The following is a 25,533-nucleotide window of genomic DNA, read 5'->3' as shown; positions in this document are numbered from 1 at the left end:
ACACACGTGTTATTTCTTGTCCTGCTGGTATCTCTCACCTGGTAACGAGGCTGTGTTTACAAATGTATTCGTGTCTTTATTTTTTTATGTACTTTGTTTTAATTATTATTTTCTTTCTATTTTTTCTCTTCTCTTACCTATCCCCATTCTCATGTGAAAAGTGAGTTTGACATTTCACCCTCCAATAACTTCCATACTTAAACAATTTATTTATGCAGAATTAACGCGCATGCGCGTAAAATAAAAATCATACAAAAATGTTTGTTTACATAAAAATGACCTGTGGAAAACCATGCTGAACGTTAGGAGTGGCTACTTTCCGAATTCGGTTCCGGCGTTTTTGTAGGGAACCCTTAGTTACAAGATTGTCCAAGTTTTTTACAGTACTTCATATGTAAGCTCTACCCACAGAAGTCTTTATCTCTTTGGCGTCCCTTATAGATTTTTGGACATTAAAAAAGGCCTGGAATCGAAAGTGGGACAGTAGTTTGTTATAAGTTAATTTTTTTACAACGCCAATTGAGTTAAAACTGTGAAACCCTAAAACTCAAATTGTGAAAGGCTTTTTCCCTAAATGCAAATGTTATACTTTTTTTTACTTATTCGATTAAACGGAAGCAAACTTCGCGGCTCACTTTTCTAGAAGTTGTATAAGAAATATTTTTGTGCAGATATTACAGAAATTTAGTATGAACTTTGAAGCTGGGGAACTGATATAGAGGATCATATAAAAAATGAAATATGCTGGAAATGAGAATGAATCGATATGCCTTTTTTGAATGTAGTTAGAAAGAAGTTTCTCTGGTATGCTAACTTAGTTTTTGTGCACAAAAACGCATTTGTCAGCATTTTTAGTTAACTTGTTTACAAGGAACATAAGGCTTCATACGTTCATTCAGAAGATAATGAACTTTGATTTGGCTGGTTTTATAACGAAGAGCAAAATTTGTATTATTTATAGCAGGGCTATTTATAATATGTCCCTTGCAAATATTCATTTTAGAGAAACAATAAACAAGATGAATTTTTCTATTGCTCACATCTTTCGCCGACGCATATTCCTTTTCATTTTCTTAACATTGTTAGCCTTGATGACCCTTGTTCGGATTGAAGTTGGTTTCTTGAAACCTCCGAACTGGACCGATTTGTCACAGCTTAAACTGAGTTCAAAAATTGCACAGTTATCAGAATTTCTTCAAAAGTTTGAGGTTAATGGTAAGTACAAGCCGTTCCTTTTATGTTACACATCCTAGTACCCAGTGCCTCTAAAACTGTGTCGTTTTTGCCTTTCTTAAAAATTAAAAACGAAGGACATATGAAATATAGAATGTCTGCATAGTAAAAAATGATTTTGGACGTTTCTTAGTCTGCATTCATCCATCTTATCTCAGATGATAGCAGTTATATTTTAATAACCTCGTTACATAAGGGGCGACATCCATACTCACATTGCCACGCTTATCGGAAATAGGCCGGGAGTAGGTAGGTAGGTCAACTTGTTTTCCGTTAAGACGTGGGACAATGAATCATTTTTGCTACAAATTTACGGGCTTCAAGGTTTTTTTGTGGAGAAAACATGCCACAGATGTCCGTTAAAAGGGTAGGTAGGTAGGTAGGTAGGTCAAAAGTTTTTTCAGCCTATTTCTGATAAGCGTGGCAATGTGAGTATGTACGTCGCCCCTAACATATTGCCTTTTGAACCTGAGAGCGAGAGACAGCATGGCGTCGCAGCCCAAAAATAAAAGGACAACCTCATTCCCAGGACTCATTTGTATCGCAACTTCGATATCAGTCAGTGTTAGGAAAGGTATAAGTGGGAGTCAAAATCAAAATGAATTATCTCCGCACAAAAAATTTAGGGACACTGGGCGCACAACCTCCGTGCTTTCTTGGGGTCACGGAGTCCCCCACGAATTCAAATTCGAAACACGTTGTTTGGCGTGTGTTCCTTGACGGTCCGTATTAGAAATTTTCTGCTGTGGAGTAAACAGAAATAGAACAATATAACAGAAAATAGTTCAATCTTTAGAGAACGCATCATCGTCATCATTCGCACCAGCAACAAGATTAAAAAGAGAAAAACAAACCACAACACAATCAACAACAACAAAATCAACTACAACAAAATCAACTACAACAAAATCAACTCCAACAAAATCAACTACATCAAAATCAACAACAACAAAGTCAACCAAATCCCCAGTTGTTAAGAAGAGTATATTTAAAAGCAAGAAGAAAAAGAAATGTTTTATCAGAGAACATCATCTCTTTCCATCTTGTCTGGAAAAATTTAATGTAAGTTTAATTTTTTAAAACTTAGCTAGATTAGATATAAATCTAGCTAGCTCTAGATATATACATCTCAGGATGACAAGGAAACACACTAGTAGGGATCAAGTTGAACGTTTCATACAAAATATTTTAGGTGAGTTAACCTGATGGTCTTGATTGTCCAATAAGCGAGTGTTTTCAAAAAAATAAAAAGATTTTTCAAAAAAATAAAAAAGATTAATCCTAGACTTTTTCATATAAAATAAACTTGTTTTAAAGTAGGAGTTGAGCTTTAACTCTGATAAATTAATCACGGTATCATTTTAAAAAAAAATTGTTTCTTAAATTAATAAAATTAAATTAAATTATTTTGAAAAAACTATCTAGGGTATACATAGCTATATAGATTGGTGATCTTGTAGCACAATTTCCCAACAATACAATGAAATCTTCATGTCTGTCTCTGTCTCAGTGATTGCTACATCATTGACCTTCCATAAAGATAATGCAGAAGTGATATAGTTCCGTAATAATCATTTCTAATTCTTTCCATCTATATATTTTTGACAGAACTGACATAGTTTGTAGCATAATTATTATGCTGAAGAGGATCATAATATTTTCTTGCTTGTGCCAGGTGTACATTAAGCATTAAACATGATATATACTATATCCATCTTTTTCATTGCTCAGAAAAGGTGTGTAACTTGTTATTAGGAATACAACAAGGAAACAAACAAATTTAGAAATAAAGGAGTTTTGCATGCATATTTAATACTTCCACAATGACATTGACATAATTATGAGATATTTTTTATATGTATATACTTGCGTGTAATTCTCAATACACCTTCTTGTAAATGACTTATAAGTCACAAATATTTTTTTTAATAATCATTAAATCACTCGTTTAACACTAGCTTATCCATTGCTTACTGTAACACATCACAGTACACAATAGAAATTTTAAGGAAAAAAACTATTGCAAATCGATCTTGGCACACAGAAGATGTGATACTTGAAGTTAAGGTACCTTTTTATAGTGCTAAATATTTTTGTTTTAGGAACTCAAGAATGATTGGGATAATAAGTGCTACCGTAAACATGGTGTGGATGGAAGCAATTGTACAATACTAGAGTATTTGACAACGGTATAATTTAATTTCTAATTTAGGTATAAACTGTATGTAGTACATTTATTATTACCTGTCAATTCACCCCTTTGGCTAAAAAATGCGGGAGACCCAGAATATGTGTACAACTGGCGAATACATAGATTTTCCCACATGTTACCAACTGGTGCATATGTATAATTAATATAGGCACTTATGACCATGCATCAGATGCACATGCACATATTTCTCAGTTTTTAAATTCAATGCCTTTAAGAAAACAGGATTAATAGGGACTTTAAAATCATTGTATTACATCTGAGAAATTTAACTCAGAAATATATCTCATTTGGATCTATCTCAGAAATGTGCTCTTAAGTTATATGTAACACTTCTGTAAAACAGATTTATAGGTTTTTCTACAATAACTTTTTTTAGATAGAGCCATATTGTATGGGTGAAGAGTTGAAAGATGAACATTCCACAAGAGCATATGTATGTACCATTGTTTTTATTAATGCATTTTTAGCTTGTTTTTTATTAGCGTAAATATGAATGATTACAAATGATTAATCATTTCGAGCATGTCTTTCGTTGGTATTTTTGTTGGTTTTGTGTAATGAAAAACTTTCAAGGATCAGCTATCGTTCACAACTTATATTTCATCCTTTAAGATAGAGTTTTTATTCATAATTTTTTCTTGCTATATACCTTATTCCATGAAATTAACGAGTCATTAAATTAACCCGGTTTTTCAAATTTTGCGTTAATTTAATGAGCATTAATTTAATGCAGTGTTCATTTAAAGACTGGTAATTTCAGGACTCGTTAATTAAAATACTGTTAATTTAGTGACTTTTCTATAATATATAAAAGTCTAAAAAACATATAAATAATAATTTTTTTTTACAAATTTTCTGCTAGTTTCTCCTCATCTAGCTCAACGATGTTCTCTTTTTCAGTGATCTTATTTAAAATTGTATAATCTTCATACTCTGATGCAAAGTGGAAAATTAGCTGAAAGCACTTTTTCTTCCAGAATTTTTAAATATTTAACATTGTCTTACCAAACAACAAAAACTTTTATTTCGATTTCCAAACCGCCTTGTTATAGAAGAGACCACTTCACTACTGTGGATTCGACTGTTGCTGTAATTTTTGCTTCGTGTGATATCGCATATTATAAAATTCACGTTGATTAAATGCATTTTTGAAATTAACCTTGCTCAACCGTTTTAATTAAATGCCTTTTTCAAAATAATTTCATTGAACCGTGTTAATTTCATGACCATTAATTTAATTCACATTAATTTCTTGACTTTTTAATTTCATGTAATACTAAGTATACGTTTTCTATCATCACTTTTTTAAGAAACTAAGAAAGACTTATGATTCCTAACACTTTCTTATTTTATTTGTTTTTTTTTATCTAAGGAAGTATTCCTGGATGTAGTGCGTGAAAAAACGGATTTTTGTGGAGCTAATCTTTTGTAATTGAGAGACCAGAAAATTTTTTTAAAGAACATCTTTGCATTTAGACAAACTCTGAATATTATTTTTGTGGTCAGAGCACTTTTATTAAAAATACACTAAAAAAGTTGAATATAAGCCCTGGGTTTATACAGGTTAAGGTTGTTATGGTAAGCTTATGCAAGGGTTTTGTGCCTTTACGTGTAGGGGCGTATGGAAAAACAATAAGAGCATCCATTTGAGACAACGAAATGTGGTTTTTCCTTACATTATCTTCTTTGGTAGATATTGCCTGAGTGTAATATTTCTCTTCTGGTTCTGACCAGACCTGATTGCCACTTGATTTTTTTTCCTGCAGTGGGCCTATGCAAAGAGCGGCTTATGGAAGAAAAATATTAGCAATGAAATAAACTAACTATGAAGCAATAATAATAGATATTATAGTGGCTAGCCCAGAAAATCATGAAAACCTATAATTGTAAATTATTTCCATTAAGTCACTGAAAATAAAAGGCACACAGAATGATAAACGCTAGACTGCCTCAGTCCCAAAACTTAGTAAAATATGCAGAAAGAAGAAAGAAAAAGACTTAAAAAACTAATAAATAATGATCTTATATTTGAAGTTTATTTAGGCCTACTTTTACTTTTGCATTTTAAATATTTCTCATGAAAAAATTGTAAAGTATATATCACCACAGAGTGGCAATATTTACTACCCCACATATCCAAGGGTTTTATGTGAAATCATTTATCTTTATCTCAGGGAAAACATGGACAATCCCATTCCTTTTTCTTAAAATTTCTTTGCTTTTTACTCCGACCATTTTATCCGACTATTCATATCAGCCATTCCTACAGTAAGTAAATAGTAATCTTTCAACAGCTTATTCTGTCTTTAGTTTAATATAGTTTAGGGTGACCACTACTCCTTAAAAAAGTTGCAAAATAGGAACAATTCCTTAAAATTTTATGTTTTAGTCATAAACTTGTGGGAACTCCTTATGTTTCTTTTTTCTTATAATAATTTTTCGTCGTACCAGATTTCTCCTGTAAAAGGGTAATAAAACTCCTGGAAAACGCCTGAAATTTTCTTTTAAAAATGAGTGTTCATTGTATAGTTTATTTCTCTATGTGTCTTCTATAGTGTTTTCTCTATGTATAGGCTACACCAAGATTTGACCTGGAAGGGGTGCTTAAGCTACTTCCAGAGGTCCCATTCTCCTGGTTGAGACAACGTGCAAAATTGCTATGGCCAGATTGGGTGGAGGCAGGCAAACAATTTATGAAGCATAAAACAAGATGGAGGAAAAAAAAGGTATTTTATTCACATATCTTTTGTTTTGTAAAGTACAACAGTTTAACATCATTCCCTACTCTAGAATAATTTATAATTAAGGGAAATAAATTAATACTCTCTTCTGGAAACATTTTCTTTGACATGATTGGGTCAGAGGAAACAATCCAGCTTCATGAACTTTAAATGTTCATGAATGCGCCACCTGCTCTAGGGATGCGCCTTAGTACAATAGGATGAATAGCCGTTGTGTCTCCTAAATGTACAACATTACTCTCTCTGAGGGTAATATTGTACATTTTTACGAGCGTTTTGATATCATTGCACACATTTTTCTAATTAATGCTTTAGTTCAAAATAATTTTTTTTAAGTAGACTCGTGCTTGTCCTCCTTCTGTGCAGGTTCCATAAGTTTTTTTAAAGCTATGACAAACTATGCACTTCATGTAGCCAGTAGTTTATCAGTGGAATCGCTCTAATCCATTCGATCATGCATGTGGTTTTTTGTAATTCCTACTCGAGTTAGCCATTTTGCTGGATTTTTTTTATCCAGAAATCTCATGTTTTATTAACTAATGATGTGTTCATAGGAACTAACTAACTAGATAACTTCTATTTTTATGCAACGACAGGTTGTAGTGTACATGTTTGCTGTTGCGAATTCCGGATTTCTTAAAAACGCAGGCCGTGGTGGACCACTTGGTGAATTGGTGCAATGGACTGATCTCATATGTGGATTATATATTTTGGGATATGATCTTCAAGTGGCAGCTAAACCTGACTATTTAACGTAAGTAATTTGCATTGGTATAAAAGTATAATTATTACCTATGCCAATATCTTGTTAGTTAAGTCCCACAAATGTTTTTCAAAAGACCTATTGGTTAATGTTTATACGTGCAGAATATCTTGAATTAACTATTTCGCGAAATTTAATTCATGTGATATTTTGTGGATAAGACTTCGTGTAATAATTTTTTACTAAAAGCTGTGAATTGATCCAATTACGTGTTTTTTATTGTTACAGGCATTTTATGGTATTTACATGCTATTTCAAGACCTGCTTGAGCAAATAATAAATAATTACCTATATCTATTGTGAAAGTTATTTCTCGTTAAAAGTCGTTAAGATGATTATTTCCCAAAGTTAATTCTCGCACGATTTTTAAAAGATCTATTTTGTAAACGTTATTTCTCTTTTCTGAGAACTTTTCCTTAATGTGTTTTATTGTTGAATAACTAAAATGGCAAAAAAATATTCCCATGCAATCACTTTTAATTTAAAGTTGTTTTCTCACACAGCAACGTTAGTGCAGCGTTACCCTTGTTATAGATCTAAATACAAACACCATTTGCAAAGAAAGTGACCTCTCACCGTAAACATTTATTTTATAAAGTAAAAATGACAGATTTATCAAAGACTCTGGAACGAAAGCACATACCCATTAATACTATATCTTGTTAACTAAAATAACACAAAAACTTAAGTGAATGATAGATAATAATTATGCCAGGGTTATCTTTTATCTAGTACTCTTGTTACTTCTTCCGTTTACTCGCTGATTATTCGTACTTGCCTCACTCACTCCAGTTGTCCTCGTTTTCATATAGTTGCATATAGTTCATGATTAAAGTACTGTATACTAGAGTTCGTTATATTATTTTATGTATTTTTGGCCAATTTTCATCAAAAATAGTTGAAAAACGCTTTCTTAATGGAAAATTGAGAAACATTAGAAAAGAGAATATAAGAAATTAATAAAAGAATAATATACTATCCACAATTTAGAACCAACTACTATACTTATTTTTAATGTTTCTCTTAAATTCTCAATTTTACTCTTCATGTTAGTATTTAACACTATAAAATTTCACTTTTGTATTAAAGGTATGCAGGGTCTTTACAATGGAGTGCGCTGAAGTTTTCCTTCTTCGGGTGGACACTGTTTACCATACATACTCTGAACACCTTGTTAGTACCAACGGATATTTATTCTATTCCAGGTGGTACTCAAGCCACTCACTGTAAGCCCTTAAAAAATAGCAAGTTTATTTTTCTACTGGCTGTTGGGTAATAATTTAGGGAGTTTAGGGAGTATTTTTTAAATGTTAACAAAATAGTATTATGACAAGGTTAAAAAAGTAAGACGGATATAATCTCTCTTTTATTAAAATGTTTTTCGATTTACAGAATGTAATATTAAAATAACATCTTACAAAAGCAAGGGATTTGAATTTTTTTTTGCAAATTAAGAAAATGCAATAAAAAAAGAGAAAACATTAGCATCGCAAGTAACAGACCACGCTGTGATTTAGACACAGAGAAAATTTTGAGTGAGTGTTTTAGATAAAGAGAATCCACAGCAATTTTTGTACGATGGAAGTCTGCAAAACACTTTTAGTGTTTAGCAGATATTCTGCTATGCACCAGGAGGTTGATTAATAAGTTAATGAATATGGACAGTTTTCAGCCATTCATTAACTTGCATCAATGTTTTCAATGCTCAGGTATATAAAAAAGGAATATTATTTGAATTTTAAACATTATTTTTGTAAAATCTCTTCAATATTGTCACGGTTTTCTAATGTATATGTTTGCATTAAAAAAATATAAATATACAGTCAACATTCACCATGTGCGCATTTTTTGTTTTCTTGATTAGAACTTACATGTGTCAGAAATTATTTATAAAAAATTATTTTCTATATATAGTTCTGCGAAATACTTCTGACATAGGATTTACAAGGAAAAATATTTTCAACTTTTTTATTGTCTTACGTTATAGAGCTTTGGACAGAGATGATAAGAATAATTGTGCAACTTATAATTTAACTGATACCGTTGATATCATATACTTGGATATAAACAGCATTCAAATGCTTGCATTTTCACATGGTAAAGCATCCACAGCTAAATACAGGTTTGTTTGCAAATATGTTGGGATGGTGGGTGAATAAGAAAACGAAAGAACAAACCTCTTCTAAATCCTATCAACTTCCTTCTTAAACCTCCTCATTTTTCCTCTTCAACTCTATTTATGTTTTTATTTAAAAATGTATGAAATGCTACATCAGACACTTTCATAAACTTTTTGAAAATCATAAAAAAAATTCATAGAATTTTATTTTACCTGCAAGTTTCTTTTCGTCGTTACATTAACATGACAAGAATTAGAAATTTGAACCAACTTGACGACTTAACAGATAAAAACACAATTTGCATATTATCTTTGCAATCATAATACGCCTCGCCTTCATCTTTTATATAATTGCTATTTAATATTGCTCTTTACTATTACTATTGTTACAAAATTATTTAGCTTCGTAACCAGTCGTTACACCGTGTATCCCCAATATCTCTAGAAGAGTCACTTTAACACAGGGTCTTCTTTCTTCTATATTTCATTTTTCTTTCAATTTTCGTGTTTAGATGCATGTTCCGTATACTGGACTCATTTGGAACTTATCCAGAATTCAACGTCAAAAATTTTCCTCATCCTATCGAAGCTGGTCCTTCAGGATGGGGGAAATTAGATATGATTACTACCCAGTTCTTAACTTTGTATCGTATGTTCTTTTGTTGTAACTTTCAGCTTTTTTTTCATTTTTAACACAGTCTGTTTCCTTACCTTTAGCAGTCCTTGGCGTAGAAAGTGTCTTTTTTGTTTTAGCAATAAGAAATGGTGTGCTGACTTGCTATTCCCCATACATTTTATGAAATCAATAACAGTCAAATTTGTGATCTATTTTTAGCACATACCCATGATAATAGTTTCCTTGGGTTTGTTGTGGGTAGCAACCAGAGATCAAATGTTACTAAGTCAGTCCTCATCAACAATACTAAAGAAATGGCGTTGGTATATGCTAAACATTCATCTTATTTTAGGGTAAGTGTACAAGAAAGTTGCAATTAGACATTCCAAATTTGTCACTTTTTAATTTTTACTGTTTACATTTTTCCACCTGCTTTGTTATTTTTGGGATAGTTGAATTTGTTCCGCAGAATAAACACATACAAATATTTTTAAAACTAGGCAAAGCTTTCCTGTAAATTTCAAACAATATCTATTTGAGCAACAACAGAATTGAAGGTTTCAGCCGGAAGATGTAATTACTTGGTTGCAACAAGGCTTAACTGTTAAACAACCTCTACCGTCTATGTTTTCTTGGTTTCTAATTTTTTGAACTATTAAGAACTGCATATTTTGGGAAAAATTTCTATTAGTTCTCTAACTTTTTTACGCTCAAATATTTAACATCAAGGAAAGCCGTCATAAAAACAGCTATAATGTATGATCGAGATGTGTTATAGAATTAATAATCCGTTATTTTTTTCTCAGGGCGAGAAAGAACTTGCTTATTTAAAAGTTATCAGCGAATATTTCAACTTGCATGCTACAGCAGTTGTGTCAAAGGTAAGATATACCTACACATTGATAAAACCTCCACAGTATTAAAAATGCTACGAAATCAGTTGTTGGTTTCGGACTTGTGACTTACACGAAACTCGATAAAGCGGTGGTAGCACAGTTTAAATTTGTTGTTTTTTACAATTTTACGATGGAGAGTTGGGTGCACTCAAGGATAGTGTCCAAAATAATTCGCTATTCGTCTATGGATTCCTTTTCGTTCAAAAAAGTACCTTCATTTACAACGAAATTTCGAAAAATATTTCGTACGCTTAGCCTGCACCGTGGCTGTCAACAATCTCATTGTAGGTGTCAACAATCCCAGTGTGGGTGTCGCTTGTTTAAAATCGGATTTTTCTGACTGCGTAACAGTCGTCTTTAAAACAATAATTTACACTTGTTTTTTTCTGTTAGTTTTCGAAATCGCACAAGTAAAATGCACCGTGTTACAGTAACGCCTCTTCCCCTTTATTTTTAAAAATAGGAAAAAAATATTTATTTTTTGTCTGAGGGGAATTAACAAATAACTTTTTACGTTATAAAAAACATGTCCGGAGACATTTGAAAATCAAAGATGCTGAAGAAAAAGTCTGTTTTCAAAAAAAGATGATTGTTGTTTTACAAAGTTATCTTTTCACAACGCCAAAATTTCGTTTTTGTAGGATGAATTACCCTCATTCATAACCAATCATGGACCAGTTTCTAATTCAAAAGTGCAAGAATTACTAAGACAATCCAAGGTAAATACAATTATTATAATTATTCGTTGCTTTTACTGTCTGTGACCTGCTCAGTTGTGTGGGTACATCGACGAAATAGTAAAGACTCCTGCAGCCAGTGGAACATTTTAGTCAGCATTTTTTGGTACTAAAAAGTCCAGGTGATCACAAGTCGGTTAGAAGAGGTCAGTTTCATAATTAACAGAGCGTTTTATCAGTTATTTGTAGGTGTTGGGTTTCCTTTCGAGGGACCTGGTCCCATGGAAGCTATGGCTGGCGGTGCTATTTTTTTGCAGCCCAAAGTAAGTGTGAATGGTTTATTTACAACTTGCTATCAATTCAGATTTTGTTTGTTTTTATCCGTCTTTCTTTTTCACGCCCGTTTTTTCCCGATGTGGTAATGGAATTACTTTGTTTTTACTTTGTTTTCTTTTGTATTTTTTATTTGCTTCTTTCTTTGTACATGATTTTTTCCCGATATTTATCGTATTTGATTGATTTAACATGCGTTTTCTGTTTGTGTAGTTTGCAAAACCGCAGAACAAATTAAATAATGCTTTCTTTGGAGGAAAACCAACATTTCGAGAGGTAAGTTTTGTTGCTTATTATTTTGTGTGTTTATTGGGTTTTTCTTATTCTTTAAATATTTTGAATTTATATCTGAATTAATGAAATACGAATCTAACGGAAATCTCCAAGTATCACTTCATCTTTTTCTACATCCGAACACACCTGCTTTTCGCCCATGATGATAGTATTGGTTAAGAAAATGGGACAGAAAAACAACAAACACGGGACCACCTCAATTTTTTTGCCGAATGCTCATTTTCCTTTATTTTACCACAATATCAATTTCACTCTGTCCCGTCCTGGCAATATCTTGCGAGAACTTGATCTGTTTGATATGGCACGCTTTTTGTCATGTAAAAGAGGCCTAAACAAACAAGATTTATTTTCTTTATTATCTACCTGCATATGAAATACTCCTAGCTTGCTGGCCTTCAAAATATCAATACAATTTTTTTGTTCGTATATTTAAAAGGTATATATATGTAGCCATGTTCTTTATACCTAGCTAAGTCTCCAATTTATATTTAAGTGACTAGCTATTAGCTGCTGTAGCTAGCTAATGCTAGCTTTAAACTAAAGATTTCCAGTATATATATTCCCACAAAACACATCAAACGTTATTAACCCTGAAAATTTTAAACATTTTCCTGGTTTTTTTTGGTTTGCGAAGTTCTTTTCCTATTTGGAACAGAATGGTATGAAATAGACCAAAATACCCGATCTTAGTTGTTTTTAATTTACAGGCTGTGTCTGTGAAACTTTAAGGGGAACATTTGGTGGAAGACAATGGCATGACATATACTGATAGAACTGATTTTTGTTGTGTTAGATGTTATATCTGAACCTTTTTGATATTTTATGTTAATTTTGCGAGGAAGGACCATATATATATACACAGAAGAAGAATTCAATTTTACATCTTGCAAGCTTTGTTTTTCTATATTTTGTATAAATTCTTACTGGGGAGGACTCCGTGCAATATATCGAAATGACTGATCCTTCTCGATTTAAATTTGATGTGTTCTAAATCGTATATAGTTTTGGAAATTTTGTGTAAGATTTAATGGGTAAGGGCTAGATGCAATATGTCAAAAAAACTTTTTTTGTTGAATCAGAAGCACTCCCTACAACCATTCTTTTTTTTACAGTTTGTGAAGCTTTTGTGAGGAAAGAGTGTATGCAATATTATCGAAATAACTGATTTTTGTTGCAAACTGTTTTTCTTTGGCATTTTGAATTAAAATATTGTTTTAGAGGGCATATGCAGTAGATATATGTACTGAAATAGTTAAATTTTGCAAACTTTGATTTTGTCGTTACCTCTCATTTTTTACATTTTGATTAAACTTTTGTGGGAGATCGTCGGTATGTGAAGGACCAAAATAAGAGATTTTAGTATTATTTAGAATTTGTATTTTTTGTTGCAAAATTGGTGCAAAAATTGACATAAAATGAACTTATATACAGATTGATTGCTGTTGTTTAACATGACTCATTATGACTTATATATATATTTTATGAAAATTTGTGACAGAATACTATGTGAGATTTGAAATTTTGTTTACTTTATTGATGGTAAAACAGCATGCAAATTGCTAAAAGGACTTTATTAATTTTAGATTTAAACACCATTGCATTATAATTTGTCCTTGCAAATCCCTTTTTTTACACCTTAGATAAAAAATTCTGCCAGAGGCACAATTTATTGTTTATTTTTCACATTGTGTGTCAACCTTTGGCAGGGTTTGCAATAAACTAACTGATTTTAACATATACAATGAGAGAGATTTGTGTTTGACATTGATCAGCTTTTTTGTATATATGTGGCGTTTTGAGTGATTTAAATTTTATGGGTGAGATGTATGTTGAAATGCTTTTGGAAACTTCTTTCCGAATAATTTTCGCATTTGTCAGATGGTCAGAGCAAGTAATTTTAGTAGATTTAGATTTTAAATGTCACATAAATACTGCAGTTGTTGAAAACCTTTAATTTTTTTTGTCATTTATATAATAATGCAGATGTAAGATGCGCACTGCTGTATTGTTTGTTTTTTGATGGACATATATCTGCTACATAAATTAAATGGAATACAGTGGATTCTTCCACGGGAAACAGCTAGTAATTTACATTAATTTCAGTTGACGTCACAAAGTCCATATATGGAAGAATTCGTTGGCGAACCGTACTGTTACACGATAGATATAAAAAACGTAACTTTACTTAGATCGACTTTGCAGAAAATTAAAGATATGAAGGTATGTGTTTTTTGTAACACAATATACCCAATTGTATTTTGCATTCATGGAAATAACAGTTTTCGTTATGCGATGAACTTTCTTCACACTTTCTATCAAATATTTTAGCCCTTACCACCGAAGATACCAAAAGAATTCACAAATGAAGGAATGTTAGAGAGGATACACATTTTTACTGAACATATGGTAAGATGTTTTGGTGTTGTGTTGTTGTTGTTGTCGTTGTTGTTGACGTCGTATTAGTTGTGACAATCGTTGTTGTTGTCGTCGTCTTCGTCGTATTTGTCGTGATAGTTGTTGTCGCCATAGTATTAGTTGTTGTCGTGGTAGTTGTTGATGTCGTAGTTGTCGTCGTAGTTGTTGTTGTTGTCGCCATAGTATTAGCTTTTGTCGTGGTAGTTGTTGTTGTCGTCGTAGTTGTTGTTGTTGTCGCCATCGTATTAGTTGTTGTCGTGATAGTTGTTGTCGCCATCGTATTAGTTGTCGTCGTAGTTGTTGTTGTTGTTGTGATAGTTGTTGTTGTCGCCATCGTATTAGTTGTTGTCGTGATAGTTGCTGTCGTCTTCGTCATTCTTGCTGTAGCTGTTGCCGTTGTATTTGCGTCTTTCTCGTAGTTGTTGCTGTTTGTATTCGTCGTAATAGTCGTTGTTGATGTCGTCTTGTTGTTGTAGTACTTTTTGATTTTGTTGTGGTAGTTTTGTGGTCGTGATATTGTTTTTATTGTCGTTATTGTTGTTATTCTTGCTATTGACCAGGTACTTGTTGTCGTTTTTGTTATTGTTGTTGGTTTTGTTATTGTTCACTCTTAGTCAATTCCTTTCCCGTAGGATTATTGCAATCCATTTGCTCCGAGATGGCCACCAATCGATCATCTACAAACATTTATAGCAATGCCTGGTCAGTCTTGCAAAGATTTGTGCATGTCAAAAGGTATAAGTTGTGTATAGAATTAATGAAACCAGTTGTTTCAGACCGTGGACGAATTCACTTAGAGAAATATTGTAAAAAATTATTCGTTGCCAATTTCATTAAGAAGCCTCGAAACGTTTTAAACGAAAATTTAACAACAATAAAGTGTTTAATTACCCGTGACTTTTCCCGTACATAAATTTATAGCAAAGTAATGACTTTAATTGGAAAAACTTTTGCGAGAGAAACTTTCGCGAAATCGCGATTTTTCGCGAAAGTTTATCTCGCGAAAATGTTCAGGTTTCTTTATTCGCGAAAGGTAATCTCGCGAAATTTTCCGAATTTCTTCATTCGCGAAAGTTTATCCAAAAAATTTCGCAAATTTTTTTTCTCGCGAAAGTTTCTCCAATTAAAGTACTTTTTCTGTGTTTTTTTAATTTACACAAGAGCTAACATTCCTAGAAATTGCTTAATTTTTAACACATTTGTTGCAGACAACTTATCGCAAATCTTGTTGCATTTCGAATTTTTCAAATATAATTTATAGTATAATAGTTTTTTCTGTTTTGTTTTCGCGGTCTTATAATGTCAAATGTTAAAATGTTAATGTAGGTTTTTTTTCTGTAGGTCTGGTTTGTGAGCGATCCTATTTTCTTGACATAAATACACAGTTTAGTATAGAAAGGTATTCTCATTATTTTGCAGTCTTTGTTTACCTGTGTCTGTTTTTGAAGCAAACGGTCCTAATGTGTCTTGGCAAACAGCTTTGTGTACTTGAAGTTTTTTTACAATATCGTTTAGAAGCATAAATTAGCGTTTTGAAAAAAAACCATGGATGCGTATGCTAAGTGATACAGATACACCTGAAAACCAAGAATTTTGTCGTCCGTGGAATTAATTTAGCGCTAAAATTAACAAAATTTTCCCATTTGCCAATTTACGTTTTGTCAAAAAACTGATTTAGTCAATGGCAAACTAACAGTTCCTTTCAAAATTTTCGCGCATTTTGGTCCACATATTCCGGGTGGGTGCCTAAGTTTGAATACTGTTATATATCGTACTGATGTAATGATTTCTAACTACGTTTATATTTTCTCTTTAAGTTTGTTTGTTTTTTTCTGACAGATATGGAAACGTAAAATGTGATTCAGTACAAACAGTAAATTTTCTACATCCTCCGTCGTACGAAGCTTCGTCGAAAATTTGCTACTTACAAAAGAATACGCAACACTATAGTTGCATGCATCAACAACAGAATCTCACGCGATTATGTCCATGTAGAGATTATGAAATAGAACAAGTGTCAATATGCAATCATTGCTTACGTTAAGCTGGCAATGTTACTAGAAGAATAAGAATTAGAACACAGCAGGCATGGATAAAAGCTAGGATAAAAATAGTAATAATAAAAATAGGATTTTTTAATTCAAGATTTACTATCTTAGTATAGCGCTTGTTTATATTGATGTGTAAATAAAATTTAATCATTTGGTTTTATTTACTTATTTATTTCACTTTTACTTCATGGTATTAAAATATTTACAAATTACTATACCGCCAATCTCTAACATTCTAGCAAATTTTAACCACCACCATATAAACAAAACAAAAAACATTTTTTTAAATAGCTGTTTGTAGCAGTCAAGCATCCAGAACGTTAAAAAATCGCAATACTTTTGAAATGCAACCTGGTCTAACATGTCTACATGAAGAGAACTTTCTACTATTCGTGCTAAATAATGTAGTAGTGGCCGTCTTAGGTAAGACTTACGTAAGAATTATTTTTTGTTAGCTAGTTTTAGCTAGATGAAACAAGAGGGTTGCTAGATAATTATCAAGAAATTTTTTTAAGGGTAAATAATACATATCTTGCAGAAAAATCATCCAAATTATCACCCGAAAGCTGTAACTGCCAACAAGATCAATATGAAATGGACGTAGCATTAAAGATAATATACGATTGAGGTCTCAGCATGCTGATGTCAGCAGCGGAGGTGACTCAACCAAGTCATCTGATGGTGAGACTTAAAATGGCGGTATGATGTAAACAAATGACGAGGCAGAACGGAGATGATAAAACCGACACAGGGCTTTATTTAGTCGACAACTACGCGAAAAGAGAGATATATTTACGACGCAGCCAGATCCATGTACACGTTTTAAATGAGTATAGGAAGTTATCTGTTGATACAGAAGGTTATGCAGGACCTTAAAAAATTGTTTTTTTATGACTAAAAAAAGGCTTTGTGGAAAAGTTAGCCTTTTTTTATAAACAAACCTAGACTGCAGCGTTATAGCCCACTGTTTAGTAGCCCTTTTTTCTAAAGAGGGGATTCCCAGGAAATTACGCGTGCAGCTGCTATTGTTGTGGTAACACGTATTCCCATGTTACGAAATTTGTGAAAATTGGCTCCTATAAAACTGCATTACCTTCAATAATAAAAACATATGAACAACAATGTCTCTTACAAAGAAATACAAATTATCATTCTGGATGTTTATATTTAACTAAATGAACTCCGTGAATGATTGGAATACACAATAAACAAATTATTTCGAGCTAATACCAGTGATGGGATTCATTCTGTACAACTTCATCTTCTCTCGTTGTGCTTCACGCCATTCATCAGTGAGGGAGATAGGAGCCCTAGGACCAACTAAGAGTAAAACGATACAACCGTGACACCAATAGTGTATATTTAAGGGAATTTACTTTTTGAACGATCATTCACAAAAAAAAGGATGTAAATTCACGTACATATTCACGTTTCCGAATTACATGTTTTGACTTAAAGATCACATTCTGCATCATTTAGTACGTGTATAAATTTTTAACTTAATCCGAAATGTGAAAATGCTGTTTTGGTAGTGTAAATGTTTTCTTCTCAATTTTCGACTTGTGCTAAAAAGCCTCGGTTTTAAGCAGATGTCCATTTGCACAAACCAAAAAACCTGTTTTAACAGATTGAATGTTCGCTGTATGAATCTAAAGATTTCACATTTTATCAATTTTCAATTGAGATTTCCAAAATAGAAATAGCAGCGGTACATCAAAGAAAGTTAATTCGGGAAAAGTGTATGTTTGCTGTACAAGTTGCTGAGAGGATGTTTACTGCGCATAGCGTAAAAAACAATACTTTATTCGGAAAAAACTTTCGCAAGAGAAACTTTCGCGAAATACGCGTTTTTTGGCCTTTTTCGCGAAACTTTTAAAAATGACCATTGGCCAAATGGCCATTAGCGAAAGTTTATTCAGTACAAACTTTCTAAATTGTCGCTTCGCGAAAGTTTATCCACTAAAATTTTAAAAAAATTTGCTGGTTTTAAAAGGTATTTCTTGGCTCGCCCTCCTATTAAAAAGAGACAATTGATGTATTGGAATAAACTTAGAAATAAACAAAAGCGACGATGTTTCAAATGTATGTATATCTTATAATAACGATGATGCGTGGGGGCGAGCCTAGAAACTTGTTTGATCTGTTTTGCGATTTTGACGATGAACCCAGTTTGTAAATAGAAGTTTTTACATACTATTAGAACGAAAATTACTTCGTTTAAAAACACTTTTCTATCATAAAAAATACAGGCCACTTTTTTTATAAGAACATAAAAAATTACGAAATTTTATGTCGCCAAAACTTTCCAATTTCAGATTTTGCGAAAGTTTATCTCACGAAATTTTTTTAATTTATAGATTCGCGAAAATTTATCCAAAAAATTTCGCGAGTTTTTGGACTCGTGGAAGTTTCTCCGAATAAAGTAGTTAATCTTAACTTACCATAGTTCTTCATAAAGGTGAAGAAGGCAACTGCAACAGATACACCTATTGTCACTCCAAACACAATTCGACCAAATTCTGGCGCTTTCGTTTCTGATTCAACCATGGTTTGGGGGAATTGTGAACGATATACTACAGGTAAAAAGTGGCAAAACAATTATTAATAGTCTAAAAAGGAAACCTACAGAGCACTATACTTTTGCAAACTTTATTTAAAAACATTAAAGGGAAATAAATACAATTTGAGTGAGATAAAAGCACTAATTTTTGGCTCTTTGTTAACAAATTAACAAGAACCATTCAGGTTAAATCATTAGTGATTTTCCCATTATAACAATTCGCGAAAAATTAGGCCTACGAAATTCGGACTATTTGCGAAAAAGTAGTTTCGCGACGAACTTCCTGAATATTCGCGAAAACTTTGCAGCAACTTGCCAGAAATTACTCATTCTGCCAAAAATAATTCAATTTGCATAAAAATAATTTGCAGGCATTAATTTTTTGGCGAATTCGCGTTATTATGTACCTTCAATATATTATTCCAGATAACTACTCGTGAAATTTTATACCCGTAAAAAATCAAAAATGCGAGCAAAAATAACTTACCCGGTAAACTTTAGAACAAAAGTTAACTTCTAGTAAGTTGAACCTCAAAGAGACTGAGGAAAAGAGTTTCAGTGTTTAAAAAATGAAGAAAACTGCCTTGTTTCATATTTTATCTTTTATCGCAGATAAACGAAATTTTGTCCACATGTTGTCACTTAATATTGAGCATATTTTTACAGTCTTAAATTGTTGTAACTATTTCAAGACCAGAACGTATTTTTTTCTTTTTGGTCTGCGAAATTCGTTTTAATATACTGGATTTCTTGCAAAATTCTACAACCGTGTGCATAAATCTTTGGAAACGTCCTGATTTTTATGTTTTAGGCTTCTTTCGGAATACGCCACTCTTCACCCAAATTCAGTGTTAAATTTGTTGTTTTGATTGACAATGTCAGGTCTTGTCAAGACACTGTTGTCAAAACAGTCAACATTGAAATTGGTGGGGGGGGGGGGGTACTTTTTTTAAAAACATTTTTGCACACGATTGTAGATGCAAAATGCATGTGTAAAGTACCATATAAAAAGGAAAACAAACGATGACAAACTAGCTGTACAATGAGTAAAAAACTGGATCAGAGTGAGTAGTTCTATACATATACCATTATTGGAGAAAAAGGGACAAAAGTGGTTCGGCGTTGTTTAAAGGAAATCAGTCTAACTGCACAACGTTGCAAACGATAAATACTATGAATAAAGTGATGGCCATATTAACCCCAAATTTCATTACAGTAACGAAGTTGGCCACCAAACATAACATTATAATAGTTTTCACGACATTTTGTGGAACCAGGTAGGTGTCGAAGTTTAGCTATAGCCCCATTACTCTGAGATTTTCAGTTAAGAACAGAATTTAAGAGAATACTAAGGTACTTAATGCAATTACTTGGGAAAGAGTTTCTTTGTTGATGAATAATTTATAAGTCATAGTTTGTTGGTTTAAGCTTGTGATTAAACAGATATATTCAGTTTTACTTTGCATGAGAGATTTTGTTGGTGTTGAACCATTGGAAAAGAAATTGACATATAACAAAACTGAATTTGCATCTCTAGTTTTTTAAAAAAGTGATGAACAGGTTCTAAGTTTGATGAACTCGGAGCTATTTTTGATCAATATGATACGAAATAAGTGAAGTGGAATGCAAGGTCAAGTAGAAATAAAGGAATCACTCCAATACGGTGACAGGCAGCAAAATTCACCATCTCGAATCAAAACTTCTTTAGAAGTACTTTGAACAGTTGCTTAGTAACTCTGTTTTCAAGACAATACAACAAAATTAACAGGCGGGAACCAATTCAATAGATATACACCAAACAATCATGTTGGAAAATCTTTAAGAACTCCTTAAAAGACACTATTTATGCATCCATCAATTTAACCCAGATATTGGTTACCATCTATTGGAATATTTTGTTGTCATCCTTTATGGTAAAAAAAAAGGTTTCAGCGGAAGTTACTTATCTTGCTTTGTGATAGTAATTATTTTAAAACAATAAGTCAGACTCCCAAAACATGCCACCAACGTAATGGAGTGTTACATGAAAAAATCCTTCAGTTACAGTTTACTACTCTTCCATAGAATTCATCGATCAAGTGGACTATGTGGTTGGACATGGCACAACATTTTACAGATGAACGTCTGCAGTTAAAGAGCTTGTTGCAACACTAACAGATGTAGATGCAAATGTAATAAGAATATTAATTACACAAATGCGAATATTTTGGCATGGCATTCTGGTCTACAGCCATTTTGACCAATTTCTTTATTTTAGTGTTTTACTTTGCTTAGCGGGGGTTGGGTCTGTTAATAATGATCAGTGTGACAACGAGTCACTAGGGTAAAATTTCATTAAAATATTATATATCTATATTATACGGCTTCCTGCCGTGTAAAATGGTAGTGCAAGTAGTAAGACTTCGAAAAATCCATTTTTGTTTGGTTTGTAGGTCTCTTTTGATATTTTTCTCTTTGAATGTATAGGATTTATATAATGTTAAGATGAATATTATCACAGTTTGCAGCCATGTATAAATCTTGAAACAAGCAATTTTAGGAATTTGGCTACAAATGTAAATTCCAAAGTAACATCCTACTTCTTAAGCCCGCTAGCCTTATTTATTCCTATTATTTTGAAATAAAGAAAAAAAGCAGAAAAAAAAGATCTAGGGCTTGATGAAGATAAGAATTTTCCTGTAGATTTCTCCTCACTACAGAAACATTATGGAGGTTGTAAACTATTTTAGAGTGAAGAGGGTGCCAATAAGCCGCAAACACCCGCATATATAAGGGCGAGTTTAGACGACATTTTGAATTCAATTGGCGGTTGTCCTCCGAAACCACCTGCACTTTCCTAAACTCGTCTGGAGCATTCCTGAAATGCAATTCCTTGTAAACATACCATGCTGACGACAAGGAAAAAGGCGCTTTTTCGGGCATTGTTCAGGACTATGCAGGTCTTTTTCGGGGTGAAACTTGATCTTTCAAACACCAAACTTGCCGAAAAACGCTCACATTTTTCTATGTATACGGCTTATCGGCACCCTTGTGTAGAGCGTAGATTGACACCCTCTGATTTATTTGAATTCATTTTAAGTCCTAAGAATGCCTTTGTGTTATGAAATAGACTGACAACTACTTTGCTTCACCTAGCATCCCCATCTTTTTTCCTGCAACGCAAGTGCCAAAGCCCAAAGAGCTAACTATTTTGACCCAACTTAGAACACCACCCATCTTAAAACGAGACGGACTATCTTTAGACATAGCGGGCATCTTTTAACATGCAGCCCTGTCAATTGACGGGCCATGACCAACTTGCGACATGGCGTTAAAAGATGTTTACATACATCGAGACCTTGTATGTAAACGTAAACTAACTTCGTTAAAGTGAAAAAACTGGACTGCTGCAATTTTTCCTGGTGTATTGTTGTATATGGCTAGCTGAGATTAAATTGAGTTATGCATTTAAAGATTGTTGTTGGCAAAAACAATACTACTTGACAACTCTTGGTGCAAGACTAGATCATCAAATGCATTTTTTAAAGCAATCAGTGACTTGTTTTTACTTGGATTGTTGTGTGCATAATAACTAGCTAAATAATTATGACTCAGATATCAAAATAAAACATTCAGCTCGGTGTAATGTAATGTTATATATACAGGTTGCTAGCTAACTATTTTTTAAGCTATTTATTTTATATTTGATTATGTATATTTTATTATTACGTATATTTTAGCCCACAGAGTCAAACGCTTTCCAGACTGGGCTAGTAAACCTAATTTATCATTGTGTGTGTCTGTGTCTGTAGTTGGGTCCGAGCATAACCACTGAAAAGTTAAACAACTAAATTCATCTATTAATTTACTAGTTGATAAATATAAGTTGAGATACTCAAAACTATATCTAGATGACTTTCAATGCTTACAAACCTCAGAGTGAAAAGTAGAAATACGTTGTGTAAGACATGAATGAATAGGTAATAGTTGCAGTTATGATCTAACTTTAAACAAATGATGGCAACACAACAAGACCTGAAAAATACAGTAGCTTTGACTTTTGCAAACATATTAAAAACTTACACGCAATTTTGTCTTCTTTTGAAAGCTCAGTCCATGGCCCTTTTTCTTTTGCAGCTAGTGCATCGCTAACAGATTCGGATACTCTTTCTGCAGCTGCAGGATTAGTATGATCGTACACTGCAGTGCATAAACGTGTGTTTGTGCTAAAAGAGTTCCTAATAATTCGTGACAAAGAAGTGGGAAAAGCCTTATTCTGTAACGCTGCACGCATTGCCATCTTGTCCACTTTCCTTCTGGTTCGGCTCGATGTTTCGTTTTCTCCGAGTTTGGCTTGATTGAGCATGCGCACTAGGTAAATAACGGCATCCTAATTCCCAGGGCTTCTTTTGCTTGTGTGTCTGTCAGTCAACCTCGAACAAAGGGCCTGTAGCGTTTTTTTGATATGTTCATCCTCATATGGTTGATCTGTCAGTGCGAAAACAAACAAAGGCGGTACAAACTACCAACTTTCTTTCTCGAAGAGTGTAAAAAACTTGCTGGGTTGGTATTGACCAAATTTCAAACTTGAGCAATCAAATCAACTGACTTCGATACGTCTAGTAATAATAATAGTAATAATAATAAATATTTTTAGTGCTATGCCCAGAAAAATCGATGGACAATTCTTTCCACTGGGGGCCAAGTAAAACTACTGTGCGCATCATTACTAACGTATTTTTTTCACTGATATTATATATACAGATAAAAGATTCACAGAAAGAGCGCTTAAATTCCAAATAAACTTAACCGTGACATCTTCTAAACTATTTTATAAAGGTTTTTCCACTTTTAGATGTGCATATTTTACATGGCTAGCCTCACAAATATCGAGGGATATACCCTGTTTATTATTTCCAGGAGGGGCCATGGCTTTGATTCGGAGTCTTGAGTATTTAATGCTCTTTTTTAGCTACGTAAACCCAATTAAGGTCAGCGCCCTGCCAGACAACTCCCTGCAACATCCAACGGCCCACACAGTGCGCCATCTCCCCAATTTCCCTTTATCTGGCTTGCGTTAACACGGGGGCTATGGTAATATTCAATTGCTCCTATTGAATCGCCTGAATGGCAATGTGATATAAGAAATTTGTTATAACAAGTTAACCCCAGAGACCGGAAAAAGCTATGTGGTTTGCTATATAAGCTTCGATAAATCTGCTAAGCAAGTGTAGTGCCATTCTAAACACAAAAAGAAGATTAGGGAGAACGTACTACGCTTTTGCAAATTATATTAAGGCACCAGCGATAGAGAGTACATGACGTAGTGTGTATGGTGGAAAGCAGCGTGTATGTTGGTTTTGTTAATGGTTTGCGACTTTCTGTTATCTAGTCACTACCTAGCCTGCATCTTAAAGACAACCAATAATAACTCTTAGGACTAGAGACTCGCATTGTTAGTTAAACTCTAGAGTGGAACCTATTAATCCACGATTTAAAAGTAGAAGTTTACGTTTTTTTACCTGCTTGGTTAATCTCGTCCCCAGGGCTTGTTAGCAAGTTTCGTACAACTTTTACGAACAATAACAAATAACAATCAAGATCTGGAGATAAGGTTGCCTCTTGGTATACTTTTTTGGCGGCGAAATCGCTTAAATCACTGTAACTCTGTAGTTAAATTTTAATGACTTTCTTTTGATCAAACTGACATTATCATACGACATGTTGTGTATTTTTGTGTACCTCTGACGGCGAAGAGCAGCATTGGTGAGTGACAAAAAAGCTTTGTTCACGATGTTGCCAATAAACCTGGTAGACGCTTCTGGTTATTTATTTTGCTCAAATTGATACCTGGATTTTCATAAGCAACCCAGTTGCTAAGAGTCTTAGGCTCAACTTAGGTAAAAATGAAGCAATTTTCATAACAACCTTTAAGCGTCACATTCACACTTTTTCCTCACTTTCCCCAACTTCGATCGGAGAGCCTGTAGTGTTTTTGATATGAGAATAAAACGTGTTTCATTCTTGTATCAAAAAACGCTACAGGCCCTAAGATCGAGGTTGACATTTCTCCATACTGAGTCTTAAGCTCAAACTCGTCGGACGGCGATACGAACATTGCCCTAAAGGAGGCTTGTCTAATATTACACCTAATTGGCCCAGATTTGTCACATTAATATTGCGTCGCAAAAAACATTTTGACGAGGCAGCGAGTCTGAGACGAACAGGAAAAAGCTGTTCGAATTAAAATGTCGGAGGAGGCAAGCATGTCTTTTTTTTAATTGCAAAATGTAATCGTCCCGCCGTCCTGATTGTAGAAAAGAGACAACAGGCGCTGGGAACGAGGTTGGCTTAAGCTGAATTTCCACTCAGCTATAAAACGGAGCGGAAAAGAACAAGAAAATACTTAAATTTGATTCGCTGTATTCTAATTATTTACTCGTTGTTATAGTTCTTTTTAGTTTCTGTTCACAACTGTTCATTCTGAACCGTTCCATATGCATTTTCACCTTTACTTTTTTCTCATATGAAGGGACACTGTGGCCTGCGTTCAAGTAAATATTTTTGAGTATTGAGTCACGATAAAGTCATATGACAAGCACGTTCCAAAGGGTCATGTCAATCATGCAGGTAAAACATAGGTG

The 25,533-nt window shown here is 33.3% G+C and overlaps 2 protein-coding genes across 2 annotated transcripts; one reads left to right on the top strand and one right to left on the bottom strand.

Moving 5' to 3' along the window:
• The first annotated feature begins 204 nt into the window (after nucleotides 1-204).
• On the top strand, nucleotides 205-16,510 carry LOC130614785 (alpha-1,6-mannosylglycoprotein 6-beta-N-acetylglucosaminyltransferase A-like). Its single transcript, XM_057436245.1, has 18 exons — nucleotides 205-1,215; nucleotides 2,030-2,295; nucleotides 3,336-3,422; nucleotides 3,822-3,878; nucleotides 6,019-6,171; nucleotides 6,783-6,940; nucleotides 8,937-9,071; nucleotides 9,581-9,717; nucleotides 9,904-10,037; nucleotides 10,491-10,565; nucleotides 11,222-11,299; nucleotides 11,497-11,580; nucleotides 11,804-11,866; nucleotides 13,988-14,104; nucleotides 14,213-14,290; nucleotides 14,932-15,034; nucleotides 15,641-15,698; nucleotides 16,139-16,510. Exons 1-18 carry the CDS (start codon nucleotides 906-908, stop codon nucleotides 16,341-16,343), a joined length of 2,298 nt encoding a protein of 765 aa, XP_057292228.1. The 5' UTR covers nucleotides 205-905; the 3' UTR covers nucleotides 16,344-16,510.
• Nucleotides 16,511-17,495: 985 nt separating this feature from the next.
• Nucleotides 17,496-23,239, bottom strand: LOC130614787 (cytochrome c oxidase subunit 4 isoform 2, mitochondrial-like). The gene is made up of 3 exons (XM_057436247.1): nucleotides 22,973-23,239; nucleotides 18,792-18,923; nucleotides 17,496-17,670 (listed from the first exon to the last, which is right to left on the bottom strand). The coding sequence occupies exons 1-3, from the start codon at nucleotides 23,187-23,189 to the stop codon at nucleotides 17,564-17,566; spliced, it is 456 nt and encodes a 151-aa protein (XP_057292230.1). The 5' UTR covers nucleotides 23,190-23,239; the 3' UTR covers nucleotides 17,496-17,563.
• Between the last annotated feature and the right edge of the window lie 2,294 nt (nucleotides 23,240-25,533).

The sequence above is a fragment of the Hydractinia symbiolongicarpus genome, chromosome 11 (genome assembly GCF_029227915.1).
Source record: "Hydractinia symbiolongicarpus strain clone_291-10 chromosome 11, HSymV2.1, whole genome shotgun sequence".
Lineage (NCBI taxonomy): Eukaryota > Metazoa > Cnidaria > Hydrozoa > Anthoathecata > Hydractiniidae > Hydractinia > Hydractinia symbiolongicarpus.
This window is presented reverse-complemented; position numbering and strand designations above follow the sequence as displayed.

What these genes read in the sequence shown, in the direction of transcription:
- LOC130614785 (XM_057436245.1), top strand. Translation starts at nt 906, where the DNA reads ATGAACTTTGATTTGGCTGGTTTTATAACGAAGAGCAAAATTTGTATT. An exon ending in CAAGATGGAGGAAAAAAAAG is followed by an intron (nt 6,172 to 6,782) that starts GTATTTTATTCA and finishes ATGCAACGACAG; the next exon opens with GTTGTAGTGTACATGTTTGC. An exon ending in GCATCCACAGCTAAATACAG is followed by an intron (nt 9,072 to 9,580) that starts GTTTGTTTGCAA and finishes TTTCGTGTTTAG; the next exon opens with ATGCATGTTCCGTATACTGG.
- LOC130614787 (XM_057436247.1), bottom strand. Translation starts at nt 23,189, where the DNA reads ATGGCAATGCGTGCAGCGTTACAGAATAAGGCTTTTCCCACTTCTTTG. An exon ending in AAAAGAAGACAAAATTGCGT is followed by an intron (nt 18,924 to 22,972) that starts GTAAGTTTTTAA and finishes TTTTACCTGTAG; the next exon opens with TATATCGTTCACAATTCCCC. An exon ending in CACCTTTATGAAGAACTATG is followed by an intron (nt 17,671 to 18,791) that starts GTAAGTTAAGAT and finishes TTTTACTCTTAG; the next exon opens with TTGGTCCTAGGGCTCCTATC.